Raw genomic sequence first — 20,387 nt, 5'->3', positions numbered from 1 at the left:
GCTGCAGGAGCGTCTGAGTTCATGTCAAACTACATCCATAAAGCATCCGCTTACTGAATCTCTGAACAGAATAACTGTTGTGTAGATACAGATCATGCTGACAGCTTCTGATCACCACGTGAAGATGCAAAACTCAAAGGTCAACAACTGAAAATAAAATAAAATAAGATGAAAAATGTACCCACCATTAAGATTTGTATTCATTTTTATTTTATTTTATTAATGGAAAAAGCTCATTTTAACATTGTTGATCAGTTTCAGTGTATCTTTCAGATCCACTATAATGCATCTGGTTGTTAACTTTTTAAGTTTTTGCGTATAATCTCTTTCTTTTCATATTTATTCATTACTCTATTCCATTTTTTACCCCCCCTACAAAATTACTGCAATGCATTTTTAATGCATTTAAATAAATGGAATTATTTGTAAAATAAATTAAAGTTTGAAATAACTCATGATGCATAAACAATATAGAATAAATAGGAATTATTATTATTTAAATTCTATTTATACAACATGGCAGCATTTTTGTGCTCATCTATGCAGATTTCATTGAGAAAATAGTACAGAAGGTTCATCTGATCTGAGCCTCGAGTTCACTAAACACAGGATGTGAGTATTCAAATACTCCTGCATGATCCTGATCCATTATTCTGGTTTATCTGTGGCTGTCAGACGTTTGCAGGGCTGAATATGAGAGGACAGTCAGACACACAGCAGGCGTCAACGACTCGCCGACACCAAATGGAGCGAACGACTGGGAGAGGCTGAAAACTGTAGAGAGGCAATTCACACCATCAGCGGCCGGATGACACACAAAAGATCACTGAGCTGTTAGTGGAGCCGGTGTTCAGGCTGATCTGGGGGACATCTGTCACTGAATGCAGAGCTGCAATAGTTCATCAGTTCATGACAGTGTGTGTGATGAAAAATAATCTATAATGTCAAAACGTTTGGGGTCAGTAAGAATTTTTTTAAAAAGAAATGAAAACTTTTGTTCAGTAAGGATGCACTCATTTGATCAAAATTCAAAAAAAAAACATAAACAACACAACAAAATACAACAATAATAAAAAAATAATAAACTTTTCAACATCATAAAAAAATGTGAATCCTGAAAAATAAAATGCATCACAGTTTCCACAAAAAATATTGTGCAGCACAACTGTTTATAACATTGTTAATAATCATAAATGTTTCTTGAGCAACAAATCAGTATATTAGAATGATTTCTGAAGATTATGTGACACTGAAGACTGGAGTAATGATGCTGAAAATACAGCTGTGCATCACAGAAATAAATTACATTTTAACAGATATTCACATAGAAAAAAGCTTTTTTAAATTGTAATAATATTTCACAATGTTACTGTATTTTTGATCAAATAAATGCGGCCTCAGTGAGCAACAGAGAATTTCAAAACCCTAAAAAAAATCTTACCAACCCCAAACTTTTTAAATGGTGGCGCATGGAAAGAGTTATGAAACATACAGTAAGTTTGTACTGGACAAATCAGAAGTCAGATTACACAAAGGATGAAATTAACAAAATTGCATTAATATTAGAATATGTAGGTAAGTTTTTTTAATTAGCAGCTTTACCAACTACCTTTACCTAATTACCTTGTTTGATAAAAAATAAAAAAATTAATAGTCCAAATCGAGTCACATTTTAGTCAGGACATCAAGTTTGTAATTCTCTTATGGACTGTATTTGTGAAACTGAATTTGTGAGTTTACAACATCCCCGATCAACAGTTACAGAGAAGTCTGCTTTATCTAGTCCTATTTGATACTATATTTAAACTAACAGGAGAAGAATGGGAGAAATGATGAAGAGCGCCAAGTACAGACCTGAAAGAGAAGCAGAATGATAAAATGGAGCGAAGAATCACATTCAGCTCATTCCTTAGGTTTTATCAGACTGACCACAAAGCGTCTACACTACGTGTTTTAGGGAGCGCTGATTAAATCGTGATATTATAATCTTTGATATTGCTACAAGGGTCATAACATCGCCCACAATAATGATCCACAGGCACTTCATTCGATGAAATATCAGGTTTCTCAAAGCAAAGCAGAAAAAACAAGGACCACTGGGACTGAAAACCTGACAACCGTGAGACTTCAGGACCTGAGATGGAGAAACGGCTGAGGTACGCTTGATATCCCACAACGCATGATTTGTAAACATCAAAACAAATTCGCAGGAAATGGAAGAGCGCCACCTGCCTGACCTGAAACACACCGCATCTGTTTATCCACCAGCAGCAGGCTGGAGAAAAGCGTTTCTATCGCTTCCATCAATCCGGACTGTAAATAAGAGACGAGGAGCATCACTGACTGAAGGAAGAACAGAAAGAGAAGCGTGTAACAGGAAGACGTGAATTCCAGCGAGCGGTGGGCGACAGACGAGTTACAGTTCTTATCCAAAATATTAGAACATTTAAAACAATCTGATAGAAGTTAGGACAATAATCATTATCAATAGCAGTTCGATTTTAATTATCATATCAATAATAATAATATTAATTGCAACTATTAAGATTCGTTGTGAGGTTTTCCTTGGCAGTCCAAAAAAAAGTGTTCTGTTTGCACTGCGTCGTTTCCGTCACCTGCGCTTATTAAACATCGCCGTCAGAAGACAAAAGCAGCTTGTTGTATTGTGTGTGTGACGCCGGAGCCCTTGAGCGTGTTCTCTGTGCGTCTCAGAGCCGCGTCTGGGCCTCGGGGACGTAGATCTCGATGCTGTCGGTGCTCTCGGTGGTTGAGTTCTGCTTGACGGACTGCGCTCTCTTGGCCGCCATGAGCCGCTTGCGAGCCTCCTGTCTCTGTTTGTCCACCGTGTCGTTGCTCTTCTCTCGGCCCAGGGCCGCTTTACTCTTCCCAGGCTTCTTGGGCACCGGAGGAGCCTGTTTCTGGTTCTCCTGAACGTCACGCGGCTGGAAAGATCACAAATCATAAGAAACAGACTCGTAATTAGGGCTGTGCCATTATAACAAAAATCACAATTATTCCCTTGAAACTGTAATTGCGATTATTAATTACGATTATCACAAATTGATGTTTTGAGTAGCTTTATACCATTGCTTGATGCAACTGCATGCCATATTTGCATATGAAAATAAACAAGCTGAAAACACTCTTCCTAAAAAACTTGTATTGCTTTTCTATAGTATTAAGACTGAAATGTTAACTATACTTTGGTTGGGTTTCTTTAAAAAAAAAAAAAAAAAAAAATGAAAATAATGTTATTCTAAAACTTAAATTAAAACAATGGGAAAAACCCTAAAGATAACCTGTAGAAAGAAAACACACACACACACCCACATCTTTAGTATGCAGAATAATGTAAGAAGTACTATTATTATTTTTTTTTTTCTTTAATTGCGCTTTTGACTGATTATGTAATTGTGGCATCCGTAATTGTAATCATGATTATAAATTTGATTAATTGTGCAGCCGTACTCTTAATGCATTTATGTTTTGGAGTCAGCGTTGTTATTGCTCACTGAAACTATTTACAATAATTTTTGGTAACTGAAAAAAAGCTTAAATAAAATCAGATATAAATATAAGATGCAAAACTTCAACAAACTTGGCAACTAACTGAAAAAAAATAAACAACTTACAATAATTAGGCAGCACATCATCATATTAGAATGATTTCTGAAGGATCATGTGACACTGAAAATTCAGCTTTGATCACAGGAATAAATTACATTTTAACAGATATTACAATAGAAAACTGTTCTTTTAAATTGTAATATTATTTCACAATATTGCTGTTTTTACTGTCTTTTTAGTCAAATAAATGCAGCCTTGGTGAGCAGAAGAGAAATCTTAAAAACATCTTATTCCAAACGTTTGACTGGTAGTGTACATTAAAGCTAAACAGAAATACATATAATAAATTCAATAAATAAAAATTACATAAAAATTACAAAAACTAAAATAAAAACTGAAAAGATAAAAATAAAAGCTAATTCAAAATTCTATAAAAGTATATAAATAATATTAAAATAACACTGTTCTGAATGTGAATATCTACATTTGCAAATCACAATTTAACATCCGCATGGCATCAAAGGCATTTATTTCTAATCCTGCTGATGTTTCAGTAGTTGTGTGTGTACCTGCTTCTCCGGCGAGTCTCCTTCCAGCTTCCAGTCGTTTGATTTGAGATGATAAAGCTCGTCAAACTTGAGGCTGATGTCTTCGATTGAGAGCTGAAGAAGATCCCAAAACCCGGCCAGATCTTGAGCCGTGGGTCTCGGGTTCGCGTTCACATTCTGAACAGACAGAGAAATAAATAGCCTCTGACACAAGTGTTTCATCTGCTGTCCACAAGAGGGAGACACATCCCTGTAGCTCGTAAAGCTGCTGCTCTGGCCATTTTAGTCAAGTCTGCTTTATTGTCAGTTCTTCCACATGTACAGTACATACTTGTACATTGATTACTAGTGCTGACCTTTAGGCAGAATACATGCTATACTTGAGTTGACAAACAAAACCAGACCTTTCAAAGAGCATCATTAAAGACATTTTGAAGAATGTTGGTATTTTTTTCTTTTTTAAATTACCACAAAAATTACAATAAAAGAAAGAAAAAAAAGAAGAAATATATATATATATATATATATAAAAAAAAAAAACACTTCTTTTTATAAAAATTAAATAATAAAATATTTGTTCATATTTTGTATATATTTAAAATTGTATATATGTACACACTGAATCAGGGATTCTGCCAGGTTTATGGAGGTAAATTAAGACTTTAAATTTAAATTTAAAGACCTTTATAAGACCAATTAAACAAAATGTAAGGAATAAATTAAAGGGAACACAGTACGTTAATATTGCCTCTAGATGTGAATGTCTAAAGAGAACACAATGGTTGTATTAACAACACTTCAAAGTTTAAAAGTACAACTTCCAATCAATCTCTATTTGCTTTTTACTTAAAAAAATTAATAAATAAATAAATAAATAAATGTATGTATGTGTGAGTTTTCTAGTGCAAATGTCAAAAAATTCAATTTAGATGTAAAAATGACAAAATATGAAGTCTTGTTTTCGGAGAAAAGTGAATTTAGGATAAAAATGTCAAATATCTGCCAATAGACTTACATCAACTTCATTCAAAAGGAAAAGTTTTATACCCCATGGACAGATACAGGTATTTGTTCTCATTTTGAGGACAAACTCACTTTATTTTGTTCAATTTCTCAAAAAAACAAAACAAGACTTCATAACTTAATTTTGCATCTCAAGTAAATGCTAGATTTAAGGTGTTTAGATATTTGTAAAAAAAATACTGATACAGATATTAATTTGCAACATTTCATGCAGGGATTTGAATTGAATACTTTCTGCTCCAATTTAAGACCTTAATTTGTGGAAGTGCAAAATAAGGTGTTTTAAGACCTGTAGAAACCCTATTTCACTACGTAAAAAACCCCCACACGGTTGGATTTGTGTCGAATGAAGGGTGCCATGTTTCTTCAGCTTGACCTGCTGGGATCGACCTACCAAGTTCTGTTCACACAGGCCTCTGAACTGCTGGAACTTCTGAGACATGAGCAGCTGAGCGCAGCCCACCGCGCTACGGACCTTCCCCAAAACTACAGACAGAGAGAGAGAGAGAGAGAGAGAGAGAGAGAGAGAGAGAGAGAGAGACAGAGAGAGAGAGAGAGAGAGAGAGAGAGAGAGAGAGGAGAGAGAGAGAGAGAGAGAGAGACAGAGAGAGGAGACAGGGAGAGAGAGAGAGAGAGAGAGAGAGAGAGAGAGACACAGACAGAGAGAGAGAGAGAGAGAGAGAGAGCAGGGGTCTGTAAGCACTGGCAGAAAGACCTGAGGAAAACTAATGAACTAAACCATGCGTACATAACAGACAAACAGAGAAACACTCGAGCCGCTCAGAACACATGTAATTAACCTAATTAATGAGGCACTTTGTTACATTCATTAAGAGAAATCCAAGCCTGTGTGCCACTTTAAAAGGTCTAACTAATGAACAGCAATCACAAAAACACTTAAATCAGCTACAGCAGCGACCTCAACACACCACAGCAGTTTCACTCTTTTTTACTGTATATACGATTACAGTCTTTGTGGCTACACTTTACTTCAAGGGCTGTGCATGAGACTGACATGACACCTTCATAATCATGGCATGACACATCATGAATATCAAGGAGGTTTTATGCATGTTTATGACAACTGTCACTAAGTGTCATTCGCTCAGTTATATCATTTTTAATGCAAAGATGACACTGTTTGAGATGTCTTTGTTAGGGGTTAGGGTCAAACGATGTCATCTCTGGATTAAAAATGACATAACTGAGCGAACGACACTTACTGACAGTTGTCATAAACATGCATAAAACCTCCTTCATATTCATAATGCATCATGTCAGTCTTACACACACCCCTTCAAATAAAGTGTAACCACATTTGTTAATATTTTGAATTAGCTCTTATTTCTATATTTTTATTTACATTTTAGAAATTATAGTACTTCAACTTCAACTTATGTTTAAGTAACACTTCCAAGTTTTAGTTTTTAATCAAATTTTTAGTATATTATTACATTCAATTCTCCTTTTAATTTTAGGTTTTTTATTCATGTTTATGTGCTTTTGTAATTTTTTTTTGATTTTTAAAAAACACTTCAACTCAACTTTATAAATTTAAAAATTATAAATCATATCAACTCAAATTAAATTTATTTCATTTAATTTATTTTTAAAAAAAGAAACTTTTTAAAGACCTTCATCTAATATGTAGTCTATTAATATAGTATATGTACTATAATATTTAGTTTTCATTTTAATTTTAGTTTGTTTTATATATATATATATATTTGTTTTTTTCATAAAATATTAATATTTTATTTTATTTGAACTTTATTTCAGAAACATAAAACCATTTTTAATAGATTTAGATTTAATAACACCACCGTTGAAAGCGATGATCATTGCAGCCAATCACAGACAAATCTGTTGAACACATGAAGAATCAGCGGTGTTTGAGAATGTGGTCTTACCCTCCTCTGAGAGCTGGTGCTCGCTGGTCTCTTTCTCCATCTGACTGCACCAGCCCTCCATCCGGCCCGTCTCGGCCTGCAGGAGCTTCAGGAACCAGTGACCGTCCCGCCGGCAGCCGTGGCCCCTGTGGACCCCGTCAGCGGCTGGGCGGGGCCCCCGTTCCCCGTCCGTTCCCGCTCTCCAGCCAGGGCTCGGGCGGCGGCAGCGAGGACGGGTCGAGGGCCGGATCCAGACTCTCGGAGAAGGACGAGGAGCTGCTCTGTGTGGTCGAGCGATTGGTCAGGATCTGTCGGGAGGGGCCGCTGGTTGTCACAGCGACATCGTTGTCATGGTTACCGTTGTCGAGGGAGAGCTGCGGAGGCGAGTCCACCGATTGGCTGGCGCTGTTGACCATGACTTTCTTCTCGGTGTGTTTGGAGTTGGACGGGAACGTCAGCGATGTGAGCGAGAGATCTTGTGTGTCTGAGTCCGTCTCTTGCCGAGAGGCCATACTACTGGAGCGGCTGAAACTAACACACACACACACACACACACACACACACACACACACACACACACACACACACACACACAGAGTTATTAGTCAAATGAGGTCTCAATCATATCAGTTATGCATTAGTGTTTAATCCAGCAGGATAGAGCATTGTTTTAAAAGAGGTTGAGAAGATCTCTAATGTTTTCGGTCTACACTAAGAATGCCACTTCAAAATTAATTAAAGGTAAACTTGACAAACAAATATAAAAGATTATTCAATTAATGTTTTCGATAATTTAGTGAAATTTAACAATGATAAAATCATTTGAAATGCAATTATAAAAATGTTATTTTAATATTGTTCAAAATCGTTTAATTGTTTAAAAGTACGGAGTCGGTCAGATTTTTAAAAAATGTTTTTGAAAAAAGCATCTTCGGTTCAGCAAGACTGCATTTATATAATTAAAATACAGTAAAGTCAGTAATACTGTGAAATATTATTACAATTATTACAATTAAAATTTTTATTTGAATATATTTTAAAATGTAATTTATTTCTGTGTTGGCAAAGCTGCTATTATCAATGTTCAAAACCGTTTAATATGTTTGTGGAAACTGAGATGCATGTTTTCAAAAGCTCAAAAGAGTGGCATTTATTTGAAATAGAAAACTTTTGCATAATTATATTATAATTTAATTATAAATGTCTTTACTGTCACGTCTGGTCAATTTAATGCTTCCTTGGTAAAAAAAAGATTTTTTTTTGTGATATATACAGTACAGGTCAAAAGTTTGGAAACATTACTATTTTTAATGTTTTTGAAAGAAGTCTCTTCTGCTCATCAAGCCTGCATTTATTTGATCAAAAATACAGAAAAAATGTAATATTGTGATATATTATTACAATTTAAAATAATTGTTTTTTAAATTTATTATACTTTAATTATCATTTATTTCTGTGATGCAAAGCTGAATTTTTTAGGATCATTATCACATGATCCTTTAGAACTTTTTTTTAGGATACTTTGATGAATAAAAAGTAAAAAAAAAAAAAAAAAAAATAATATTTTTTCAGAACATGTGATACTTTTTTTTAGGATACTTTGATGAATAAAAAGTAAAAAAAAAAAAAAAAAAAAAAGCTATGTTTTTTAAAATATAAATATTTTGTAATAACAATATACACTACTGGTCAGTAATTTGGGTCAGTAAATTTTTTTTCTCTTTCTTTTTTTAATAAAAATCAATACTTTTATTCAGCAAGGATGTGTTAAATTGATAAAAAGTGATAGTAAAGAAAATTATTATTAGAATATATATTATTAGAATTTTTATTTTTATTTTGAATAAATGCAGTTTCTTTTTAACCTTTTGTTCATCAAATATATTAGACAGCAGAACTGTTTCCAACACTCATAATAAATCAGAATATTAGAATGATTTCTAAATGATCATGTGATAGACTGGATGTTACATGTGACACTGAAGGCTGGAGTAATGATGCTGGAAATTCAGCTTTGCATCACAGGAATAAATTATTTTTTTTAAAGTATATTCAAATAGAAAACTATTATTTTAAGTTGTAATAATATTTCACAATATTACTGTTTTTTTCTGTATTTTTGATCAAATAAATGCAGGCTTGATGAGCAGAAGAGACTTCTTTCAAAAACATTACAGTTTTTTTGCTCTGATTTTCAGAAACAGAGCTAGTTGGTTTAGTTCAAGGCTCAGTACTCTCTCTATTCAAGAAGAACCAATCCAAGGCTGCTGAAAAAGACTCTCGAGAAACAGGAGACAAACTCACGTCCAGCCGTCCTCCACTTGAACCCCGATCGACTGGAATCTGGCTAGCGGTGGCGTCTCTACTTTAGCCTGGATTTCCTGAAGACAGTCGACCTACAAACAGCGGTGAAATACCATTTATTAATATCAATGATTCAAATCCTCTCGAATTCAGGTGTGTGACAGACTAAACTCACTTGAATCCCAATGGAGGAGAGTTTCCGTCTCGGGACGGGGTCTACAGGGCGTTCGTCCGCCGCGCACGCGTCCCCCTTCAGCTGCTCATGATGGGACTCTCGGAGCGGGTTGGGAGAGATGACCACGGCCGCCGGGATCTGGGGTTCACGGGGCGGGGCTACAGGAAGCTGGGGTCGTGACCCTTTGGCCAGGCTGTCGAGGCTGTCGGAGGAGTTGCTGCGTCCTGATTGGCTGTTGACCTCGCTCTTGCGGTCGTTGTGGTCGGGGTAGCAGTCCTGCGCAGACTCTGTGCTGCTCTGCACGGTGACGGAGATGAAGGGTTTGGAGGTGGTTCGAGGGGGAACAGGAGGCGGAGCCACCCTCTTACAGGAGGTCATACATGTGGAGACTGAAAGGACATAAAACTTTAGCGTGATGATGAGACTGACGGCAAGACAATACTAGACACTCAAACTCAGCATGCAAGATATGAAATCACTTTGGTGGTTGATGTGTTGTATTTCTGTATGTATGCAAGTACACACACACACACACACACACACACACACACACACACACACACACACACACACACACACTTACTGATACTGATATCAGGAGACAGTTTTTTCCCCATAATTTATATGCACAGCACTGTTTAACAAAATAATAATAACTAAATGATCATTAGACTGCAGTAATGAATCCATAACATACATGATGAATATATTCCTCTTAATATATCTTGAAAACAACAACAACAATAGTATATATAATATATAATAATTACTGGTAACACTTTATTTTAAGGTGTCCTTGTTACACGTTACATGTACTTACTATTATAATAACAATTAATTATGCATAATTACATGCAAGTAACCCTAATCCTAACCATAACCATATAATAAGTACATGTAGTTAATTAATTTACTCAGTACTTAAATGTATAATTACACTGTAACAAGGACACCTTAAAATAAAGTGTGACCTAATTATTTATTTTAAAATAATATTTTAAATGCTTAATAATTAAATAATATTAACTAAATATTACAATAATTTTAATTAATAATTCATTAAATTTTTTTAAATGATCACAAATTAATTTTAATCTTCAGTTTTGATGCTTCAAAATGAATTGCTGTAAAAGGTTTTTGCACTAGTACTATTAAGAGTTACTTAAAAATTAAAATACAAATCATGATAAAATCATAAAATTCAAATTAATAGTCATGTATTCATACAAAGCCCTGTTTGACACAATTATAAATAAATGATCGTTAGACTACAACAATTAATACATAATATAAATGATGAATATCTTAAAACAACTACAATGATAATATATATAACCGATTATTGTTATTTATTTTTTTAAATAATGTTGATTTTGTGCTATCTTAATGGTAACAAATTTCGATGCTATGCATTTATTGCTTCAAAATGAGAAAGTTGCTGCCATAAAAGATTGAATAATTATTTATTAGTACTATTAATAGTAACGTAAAAAGATTACAAATATGATTAAATTCAACGTAAATTTATATATATATATATATATATATATATATATATATATATATATATATATATATATATATATATATATATATATATAATATATTAATATATTAGTTAGTTTAAAAAAATTGCATTGGCCATATTTATATAACGGAATATTAAAGCTGTTAAAACAAATATTAAAACAAAAATATTAAAACACACAAATCTGCAAAGGCCAAGCCCTAACCCTAACCCTGATCAAAGGCTGCTTGCTTTTTTTTCCGCTAACAACAACAACAATAATAATAATAATAATAACAATAATAATAATAATAATAATTCTATACTTTTAACAACAGTACTAGCTCTCAGCTGGACTACAAAGCCACACTAAAACGTCTGAATGTCACTGCATTACATATTAAAATATCAGTCTGAGTGTCTACTGTTGTAAAGAAAGATGCACAAACACACTAAACATCTGCAAGCATTTGAGCCGCTGCACAATAGTATTTGACCTCATTCATTTATTTGTTCACAGAAGTGTTTGTATATGCAGTTTTTAATGGGTTACTGGATTTCAATCAAGACAGAGGGAGAAATAAACTGGATTAGGCTGTATTTACATGAGTTAGCAGACGCATTTCTCCAAAACGATGGCAAACATCACAAGCCCACAGGAATCCTGTGTGTGTGTGTGTGTGTGTGTGTGTAAATTAAAGCACCGTACTGAGACTCCAAACACATCTCCTTAAACACCAAACAAAAACTTTTCTTTCCTAAAGCGCCGTACTGAGACTCCAAACACATCTCGTTAAACAGCTCATGAGCCCTGCACAAACTCTCAGAAGATATTCAGCAAACACATGGACAAAAGCTGATCTGCATGCGTGCTTTCATGTTCAAACTCTCCCTGAAGTGATACGTCAGCATCAGTATCTGAGCGTATGAAGGGGAAGACTGAGGTCAGCTTTTTTATTTAATGCATTAAAGAGGATACATTCAGAGATTAAACACTTGGTTTTCCTGTGAATGATTCATCAGGACAAGTATTTAATCAAACTTTAATCAAAATAAAACTCTCTCTCTCTAAAACTACTTTCCTCTTCTGTTTGTTACTTAGGCCTAGTGGGTTATTGGATCATTTTAACCAAATGTCAATTATTAGTGTAGATATTGTTTTAAAAATGTCCCGTCTCACTCTCAACAAACACATCCCAATTAAACAAGGTTTGTCTCAACTGACACATTTTTGTTGTGAAGGCTAACTTTTCTTTTCAGCAAACTAAGGTTTAAGCAAACTAAACCTCTTTTCACAACATGAATACTCAAATTACACAACGAGCGGAACGTCTGTGACATCAGCTGAGTCAACACTGGTGTGGTGTGTGTGTGTGTGTGTGTGTGTGTGTGTGAGCGATCCAGTGACTAATGATGACTTTATCATTCAGGTGTGGTCATATGATCGCAATAATCCTCCGCTCACTCCAGTGTTCACAGATCGTCTGGAAGAGCAGTTCAGAAAGGTTGAAATCGCTGGAATTCAACAGTACGAGGGCCATTATGAAATGTGCATTAGATGCAGCTGCTGTATTTTAGCGTCTCTGTTTGGAGCAGCTGCTGTAAAGTCTGTCAGCATCCCAGATCGCCTGTGGAAAGCCCCTCTTAGCTTCTGCATTAATCATTCATTAGGCTTCTGAAGAGCACAGTCTCGCTTTGCGTGAATGAAATGCATTGTGAATGAAACGAGACATTTCCTCAGACACAAGAGAAAATTAATAACAAACCAAAGAACAAAATAACCATTACCATTTCTCTAAACTAAACTCAAAACAAAACCTTATTCTAGAAGCAAAGCCCTACTTTCCTTAAGTACCTTAAGTAGAAATCACTTTAAACTTTGGATGGAAAGCTCTCTGTGATTGCAGATTGATCCCGTTAGCCGTTATACTAACTCCTCTTATGCTGCGTCATGTCAAAGCTTCTGACTAGAAATAAATCTTCGTCAAATAGTTAAAATAAAACAATTTTATAGAAATGAAAATAAATAAATAAAACAAAAGAGTAAAAAACTAGAGTTTGAAAAAAACTTGATTTCTCTCACTTAACTATTGACAACATGTAAAAGCAACTAAATCTCCCTCCATTTGGCACCAAATGTCTCCAAGATCTATTTAGGCTTACGACGCCTTTAGGAAAACACACGTTTCAACTGTAAAATCACAATAAATAAACAACATTTTGAAACTATACTACATTACATTTATGAGAATTTAATAACAACGAACATTGAGAATCATGACAATTGCAAAACAATTTAAAAGTAAAACATCTGAGCGTATTACTGAAGAATTTTGGGGAGGAAATGTGCATAATTATCATGATAATATATGCAAATAAAAAAAATGAATGAATGAATAAATTAATAAATGTCTGTCTACTGGAAATATGTGTAGAGCTTTCTACCTAACTGGGAGAATCTCATGAATCGATCTCATATTTTGTTATTTTGTTTTTCCACTCTTGGTTTTTAAATGAAAACATGACCATTTATTTAGAGATTCTTTGTGTGTATTCCGTAGCAACCTCTACATTACTGTAACAGCCGATGCATGTATTCAGTATTTTGCGAGAGCATAAATTCTGCTGTCATCAACGATGACTCATTTTAGTGTTATGATGAACACTGCCATAGAAACGAGTCGGAGGATGTGACCAGCTCATATTAGTCATCTTGAAATTACATAAATCCTGTCAGAGTGAAGGCAGAGTGTGAATCTGAAAGCGCCAGTATTAGTATGTGATTCAGAAGGTGCCGCTTACTGTTGCATAGCGCCAGAAGACAAAACACCACTGTGACATCATCACCCAAACATCCTGGTCACGTCTGTGACACACATTCCCGTGCGTCACATTCCAGCTCTAGACAGGGCCTGTGTTTGGACGGTCAGTTTGAAAACAAATAAAAAGAATTCACTATACTAAACTACTAGAGCGTTTCATGAATTCTCATTTGATTTTGCATTCACTTGCAATGTGCAGAAATGTGTGACATTTAAGACAAGCCAGATCTGATTGACTTAAAATACAAAAATAAATAAAAAGAAGGTTCTTTACGTAATGTTTCTATTTAGACGCATAGCATCCTGAAGAGCCCTTTTATACTGAAAATGCTTCTTTGTGTTAGAGTTTATGGTTCTTTATTATTTTCTGGAGCTCATTTATTATGTATTCTGATAAAAACTGTATAGATCAGTTATTTTTGTTACAATTTCATTAAAAATATGTCATTAAAAAATAAAAATACCTAACTGACAGAAAATGCTGTTGTTGTTTTAATGTAAAACCATGAGAGACACTGCAAGATACTGTAATACCAGGCAGATAGAAGGGTAAAAACAATATTAATAAATAAAATATGCAAATAATATTAAGATATAAAAATAAGCCATTATTGAAAAGGTTATTTATAACACCATTAAGGTCGCACATAGCATTTACAAAATGAAAATGAACCAAAAAGGGTTCTGCTGTTGTTACAAGCTGAACAACCCTTTTCTGGTATAATGTACTGCACTCTTATGGATCTTGACCTTTCTGATATGGCAGATGCATTGTGGGAATGAGCAACCGCTGCATTAATAACTTCTAAAGCCACAAAGGTTTGGTTTGTTCAATGCAATCACAATGTCCAATTCTTAATAGATGTTAATTAATATATACTGCACAACGAAACTAGATCAAACATTATAACTGTAATGCATGATGACATCTGTTCCGATTGAGCTCATTATGTTTTGCTGGATGCTTTAGTGAAAATCCTGACTACTAATACAGAAAACAAAAACACAAATAAGCAGCTTAACATAGACTTAGTGATGTAAAAATGCACAAATGACAATCAAGCTCATTGTGTTAGTTGCTTACTCAAGTGGAATGAACCGTTGCTAGAATATGAGCCCTAAATCAGAGCAACGGCGTGAGCAATGCCGCTGGAATCTGTAAGGATTGGGTCATTATGTGGATTTGGCCTCTAGTTTGGGAAATGTACAAACTATGGGAACTTTCCCATGACCAACAAAAACCATTAGATTATTTAGCACGGTTAAGACGTTATTTGACACAATGCATGATAAAAAATAACTAAAAAATGATGTGACGTGGCAAATTTGCCAATGAACGTGAAAATGTTGCATGACACAATAACAGCCAATATATTTGATGTGCAATACAGTACAGTACAGTGGCATTTTGGGCTATTATGATTAGTCATTTAAAAATGTATACTTGTTCACCAAGCAATACAGTCATGAGAAGCTGATATGTTGTAGATTAAATGCATCATAAAGCTGATGCACAACATCATTCGGCCGGAATGAGTAACACTGTTTGTCTCTACTACCCTCATATATATATATGATGAGCAAACATCCTGATAATACGAGGAAACAAACTACAAAATCAAAATCTCTCTCAACCACAACAAGAAAGACATCTACATTGATCTAGTCTTCAAGTCTTGAGCAGATAAAGCTTTACAAGTGAACGTGTGGAAACTTTGTAGCGAGGAAGAATCATGAATCTGGCACCTTTTGATTAGATTTCATTAAAGATTATGAGCTGCGACATTTTGCATTCTAGGACACGGGTGTGTTAGTTAGTTAGTTCACTAATTCTGGGTGTGATGAAGGTTGCATAGCTAATAATTACAGGCCTTTCTTCTGCTCACACCTATTACCTGATTGTGTTCCTCACCTCAGAAACTGCTTTATAACCTAGCTGACTATGAAACACGGAGAGTACAAGATCCAAACCTGTATGAATTTCTTTTGTGTTCGACAGAAAAAGGAAGATATTTTGAAGAATGAATGAGGATAAACAGTGTGACTTCCATTATAACTTTTATATTTTTTCCCATACTTTGGAAGTCAATGCAACTGCTTGGCTACTAACATTCTTCAAGATGTCTTCTTTTGTGTTTAGCAGAGCAAAGAAACTCATACAGGTTTGAAGCATTACTTCACCAAAAAACTAAGTTTTAAGGTTCTTTTACAGTGTTTTTTTGTCTATTTTGTACAAAAGCTGGGTAAAGATTCTTCCCCATTTCATAAGGCACAGAAAATCGCAGCGTTTATGCATTTAGAAGGTTGTGAGGATGAGAAAGCAATGACAGAAACTGGTGAACTGCTCCTTAAATTTAGCTTATTTTCCTCCCAGTGATTTTCTAAACGCCGCTGATGTTTAAGTGCAGTGAAACCCCAAAGAGAAGAACTGTAGCAACAGCAGCCGTGTAAACAAAGCCTCTGGACTGCCATGAGAGGAGACCATATCTTTGTACCATCCTTCTCATATTTTCCACCGTTTTCAAGTCGTAAACAATCAGATCAAGCAGCAGAGAACGTGCCTTTGTGTGCTTAAAGTCAACAATAAAGTCGGTTTTGATTTCATGTTGATTAACAGCTACAGAAACCATAAGGCAGATGTGACGTTGATGCTGCGTCAGGCTCTCCAGCAGAAGAGCTTAGAGAGCAAGCGTTAAATAATTCAAGAAAAACGGACCCGGAAGTGCAGGAAAAAGTCTTGGAAGCTGAATGTAAAAAGGCTCATGGGAATCTCATCCTTTTCTACTGATTTTTCACGAATGGAAGATTTTGTATTTCACAACATGGACCTGAATCAGTGGCATAACATGTCAAGCTCCGTGGCATGAAAGATGCAGGTCGGTCATTGTGAAAAACCAGGTGCATTGTTTCATTGTTTCAGTACAAACGTCTGGGAGTTGGCCGGCTATTTATCAAACCCACTGCACTGACAGAACTCACTCTGAATGCCTTTTGTCGCTTAACACAGCGTTTCCGGAAGCACTTCACAAAAGACTTATACAGCAGCCAGACATCAAGGGAGCGCTTACAAGAATGAGGCTCTTAACTCTTCACAGAAAACATCTGGAAGAAATATAAGCGTGCATAAAATAACATAAGCCCCTCCATCAGACTGTATCTATGATAGGCTACACAAACTAGAGTTTTCTCTAAAGCCTAATAATATCAGACGAATGAAACCATTTCCGAGCAAGGCACAGCAATTAAATGCAAAGTGACACCTTTAACCAGAGCCACGTGTGTAATGTAAACCTCCTCGTGCTGTAATCAGGAACACAGTGAGTGCTCCTGTCCTGTCTGAAGGGAGGTCAAGTTCATCTGCTCTACTGAAGCTCAAGTCCCATTAAAGATGATTCTTCTTCCTCTTGAAACTGACATGACAACTGTTTGGGGATCATTGAGCTGCATTTATAGGGTGTGTGTGTGTGTGTCATATATAAATTATATAAATAATAAAAAAACACCTATAATAACCAGCCTGTATAATAACTCAGAAATAAATATTTATAAACCATCACAAATTGCATATTAAGATTCATTTAATTAATTATAACACTTATTATTATTATAAGTCAATACACTCGCTGGACTATGAAATATATTTTAAAATATTTAAGAACACTGTTCTAAAGCATGCATGAGTGTGTAAATGACGCGCGTGCGTTTATGTCGGTCCGCATCACATGAACATAAGGATCTGATTCTCACCTGCTCTCGCGCTGGAAATGATGCTCAACTCGTCGCTGTTTCGCTCATACGCTGAGATTCATATTAACGCAACACCATCATCACCATCACCACCACAAGAGCGTCCACGTCGCGGAAAGAAAGAGCCGTGTGGAAACGCCTTCGCGACATGCAGCGGGGTATTGTTGAAGGAAACAACGCGTCGGACATCATTATTGGACAAGTGAGCTGTCAGTCTTTGTTTTGCGTGCAAACGATTGGATAACAGACCGATAGATCCGCCCCACTTTAATGTGTGACGCAAATATAAGGCCCGCCCCCTTCTGAGGATAGTGAATGAAATGGAGAGGGGGCGGGTCTCTCTCGATCGCTCTCTGCTTCAGATGTTTGCAAAGAAAAATACTACTGTTCTGTCAAAATAAAATAAAATAAAATAAAATAAAATAAAATAAAATAAAAAAATAAAATAAAATAAAATAAAATAAAATTTTAATATATATTTGTGCTAAAAAACAGCAAATTGTAAAAAGCAAATTGAACAAAAAAAACAAAAACACAATAAATTATTTATGTCCAAGGGGTGCTTCTTTAAAAAAATAATAAAATAAAATAAAATAAAAAACCCTTAAAATAAACCCCCCCTGTATATCAACAACTCTATTCATTAATTAAAATAAATCAACAAAATAAAATAGAATTTTTTTTGCTAAATTTTGCAAAGAATACTGTATAAAGCACACATTTTTTTATGCAACATTTTTTTTTCTATATCAACAACTCTATTCATTAATTTACATTTATTAATTTGAATCAAACCTAGAGGGGGATTCTGTCACCACACTGCAAAAGTCCATGACATGGAGAGACCAGGGCTAGTTGTCACATGGTTTTATTTTTCATATTTGTTTTTTAATGATTCATTTGCCTAAAATACCTATAAAAAATGGCAGGTTTCATTGTGACAACTTTACTATAGTGGGACAACCATGAGCCGCTGTCGGGGCAAGTTGTCACAAAAGGTGTGTGTTTAGTCTTTCCACAGCAATGGAAATGTAAACATTTACAGTACACTACACACTACATTTATAGCATAAACAAAAAAAAAATAAAAATCAAAACAAAATACAACATATATTAGAAATTATTTAGTTTGCTATATCTATTTATTATTAAAAATAAATACTGGGCATGTTTATAATAAAAAGAAAAATGCATAAATCATACATCAATGCATATATCAAACTTCAGCTTATTTTGTATTGTTAGATCAACAGCACGACTTAACTTTTTGTGACAGGACTCCAGTCAGCAATAACATAAATTCTTGAAAATCTTTTTGTTTTTGAAATGTGTTCCTCTATTTGTAAGAGAAACACACCAGAGATGTTTTATTCTCTGAGCACTGGTCAGACTGTATCTGCTGGTCACGTGACGTCTGTACTCACCGGTGCTGTTGCTGTAGGTGCGTACAGTCGTTGTGGTCGTGGGCGGCGGTGAATCAGAATCCATTGACGCCGAGTCGTCGTCTTGGGAACAGCCTGCCTGAATGGCACGAAGGTAACTATGGCTACGGGAGCGGAAGCATGTGGGCATGGGCATGTCAGGAGGATCGCTGCATCGTGAGCGAGGATGCATGTCCTCCAGCTCATCTCTATAATGCTGGCTCAACTCCATGTCTCGCACCTGCTGGGACAGTGGCAGGTGATGGGGGCTGGCATGACTGAAAAAGAGCTGTGACGGGTTCATGGCTACGTTCAGAATGACATTACTGAATACTCCACAGTATGCATTATATACTGTACACACAGGCTGCCAAAAGTTTGGAAGAATTAAGATTTAAAAAAAAATGACTTTTATGCTCAGCAAGGCTGGATTTATTTGATAAAAAATACAGTAAAATCTGAATTATTGTGAAATATTATTACAATTTAACCCCTTAACTGTCACCCCCATTTCTTAAAATAGGCATTAAAGTGCACTATCCAAACTTAAATTGTTGTATTTTATGAACACTTTGGAATATAGACCTAAGGTTGGTCAAAGAAGAAAATTAGGCAGATTTGTGGCAAAACCTGAATTTTTTTTTTGCATTGTTTTAAAGAAATAGAAGTTTAAATTACAAATAAAATGCGCTAATTAATTATAGTATATTTTATATTGTATTATAAATACTACATAACAGGTTTTACTCTTAAAATTGGTAAAAATTTAGCCTTGTGTCTAAATAAGTTATGTTTTCCAAATTTGAAGTTGAGCATAGAAAAAACAATTAGGTTTGCCTGTGAGATTTATATGATACCACAAACAGCCACTGGGAGCCATCAAAACTTCCTTTGAATTTGGTTTAATGAAATTTTCCCTAGATTTCTCGGTCAATTTTTACTTCAGAAAACTAACCACCAAATATGGAATCCTGAGACTTAGACCTTTTCAGTGATATGTTTGTTGCCAAGATTATCTTTTTGATTCTAAAAGACCGTAATGCATTTTGTAATATGACACTTGACACTGCCCACTAAGGGGAGGAGGGAGACGCCATAAGATTTTAAAGTACCATTCCATGGACGCAATGTCCGATAAAATGGTAAAAGACAGGATGAATCTTGGGCTTCTAAGCTTTCAAATGATATATAATTTATGATGATTACTAAAAGATTTTATAGAGAAAAAGGACAACAACAAAAAAGAGCGCCAAGCGTCCCACAGGTGGGACGGAGTTGTTTTCTATGTGAATACATGTTAAAATGTAATTTATTTCTGAGATCAAAGCTGAATTTTCAGCATCATTATTCCAGTCTTCAATGTCACATGATCCTTCAGAAATCA

The 20,387-nt window shown here is 35.0% G+C and overlaps 1 protein-coding gene across 1 annotated transcript in view; it reads right to left on the bottom strand.

Annotated features, from left to right (window-relative positions):
• Positions 1-1,369: 1,369 nt before the first annotated feature.
• The window catches only part of LOC109053414 (disks large-associated protein 4-like), a 138,675-nt gene continuing 119,657 nt past the window's right edge, over positions 1,370-20,387 (bottom strand). The window contains 8 exon segments of the mRNA XM_042757570.1: positions 1,370-2,927; positions 4,137-4,292; positions 5,533-5,624; positions 7,049-7,226; positions 7,228-7,558; positions 9,332-9,423; positions 9,507-9,895; positions 19,007-19,244. Coding sequence (XP_042613504.1) covers positions 2,709-2,927; positions 4,137-4,292; positions 5,533-5,624; positions 7,049-7,226; positions 7,228-7,558; positions 9,332-9,423; positions 9,507-9,895; positions 19,007-19,244 — 1,695 coding nt within the window. The 3' untranslated portion in view covers positions 1,370-2,708.

Source organism: Cyprinus carpio, chromosome A6 (genome assembly GCF_018340385.1).
Source record: "Cyprinus carpio isolate SPL01 chromosome A6, ASM1834038v1, whole genome shotgun sequence".
NCBI lineage: Eukaryota > Metazoa > Chordata > Actinopteri > Cypriniformes > Cyprinidae > Cyprinus > Cyprinus carpio.
This window is presented reverse-complemented; position numbering and strand designations above follow the sequence as displayed.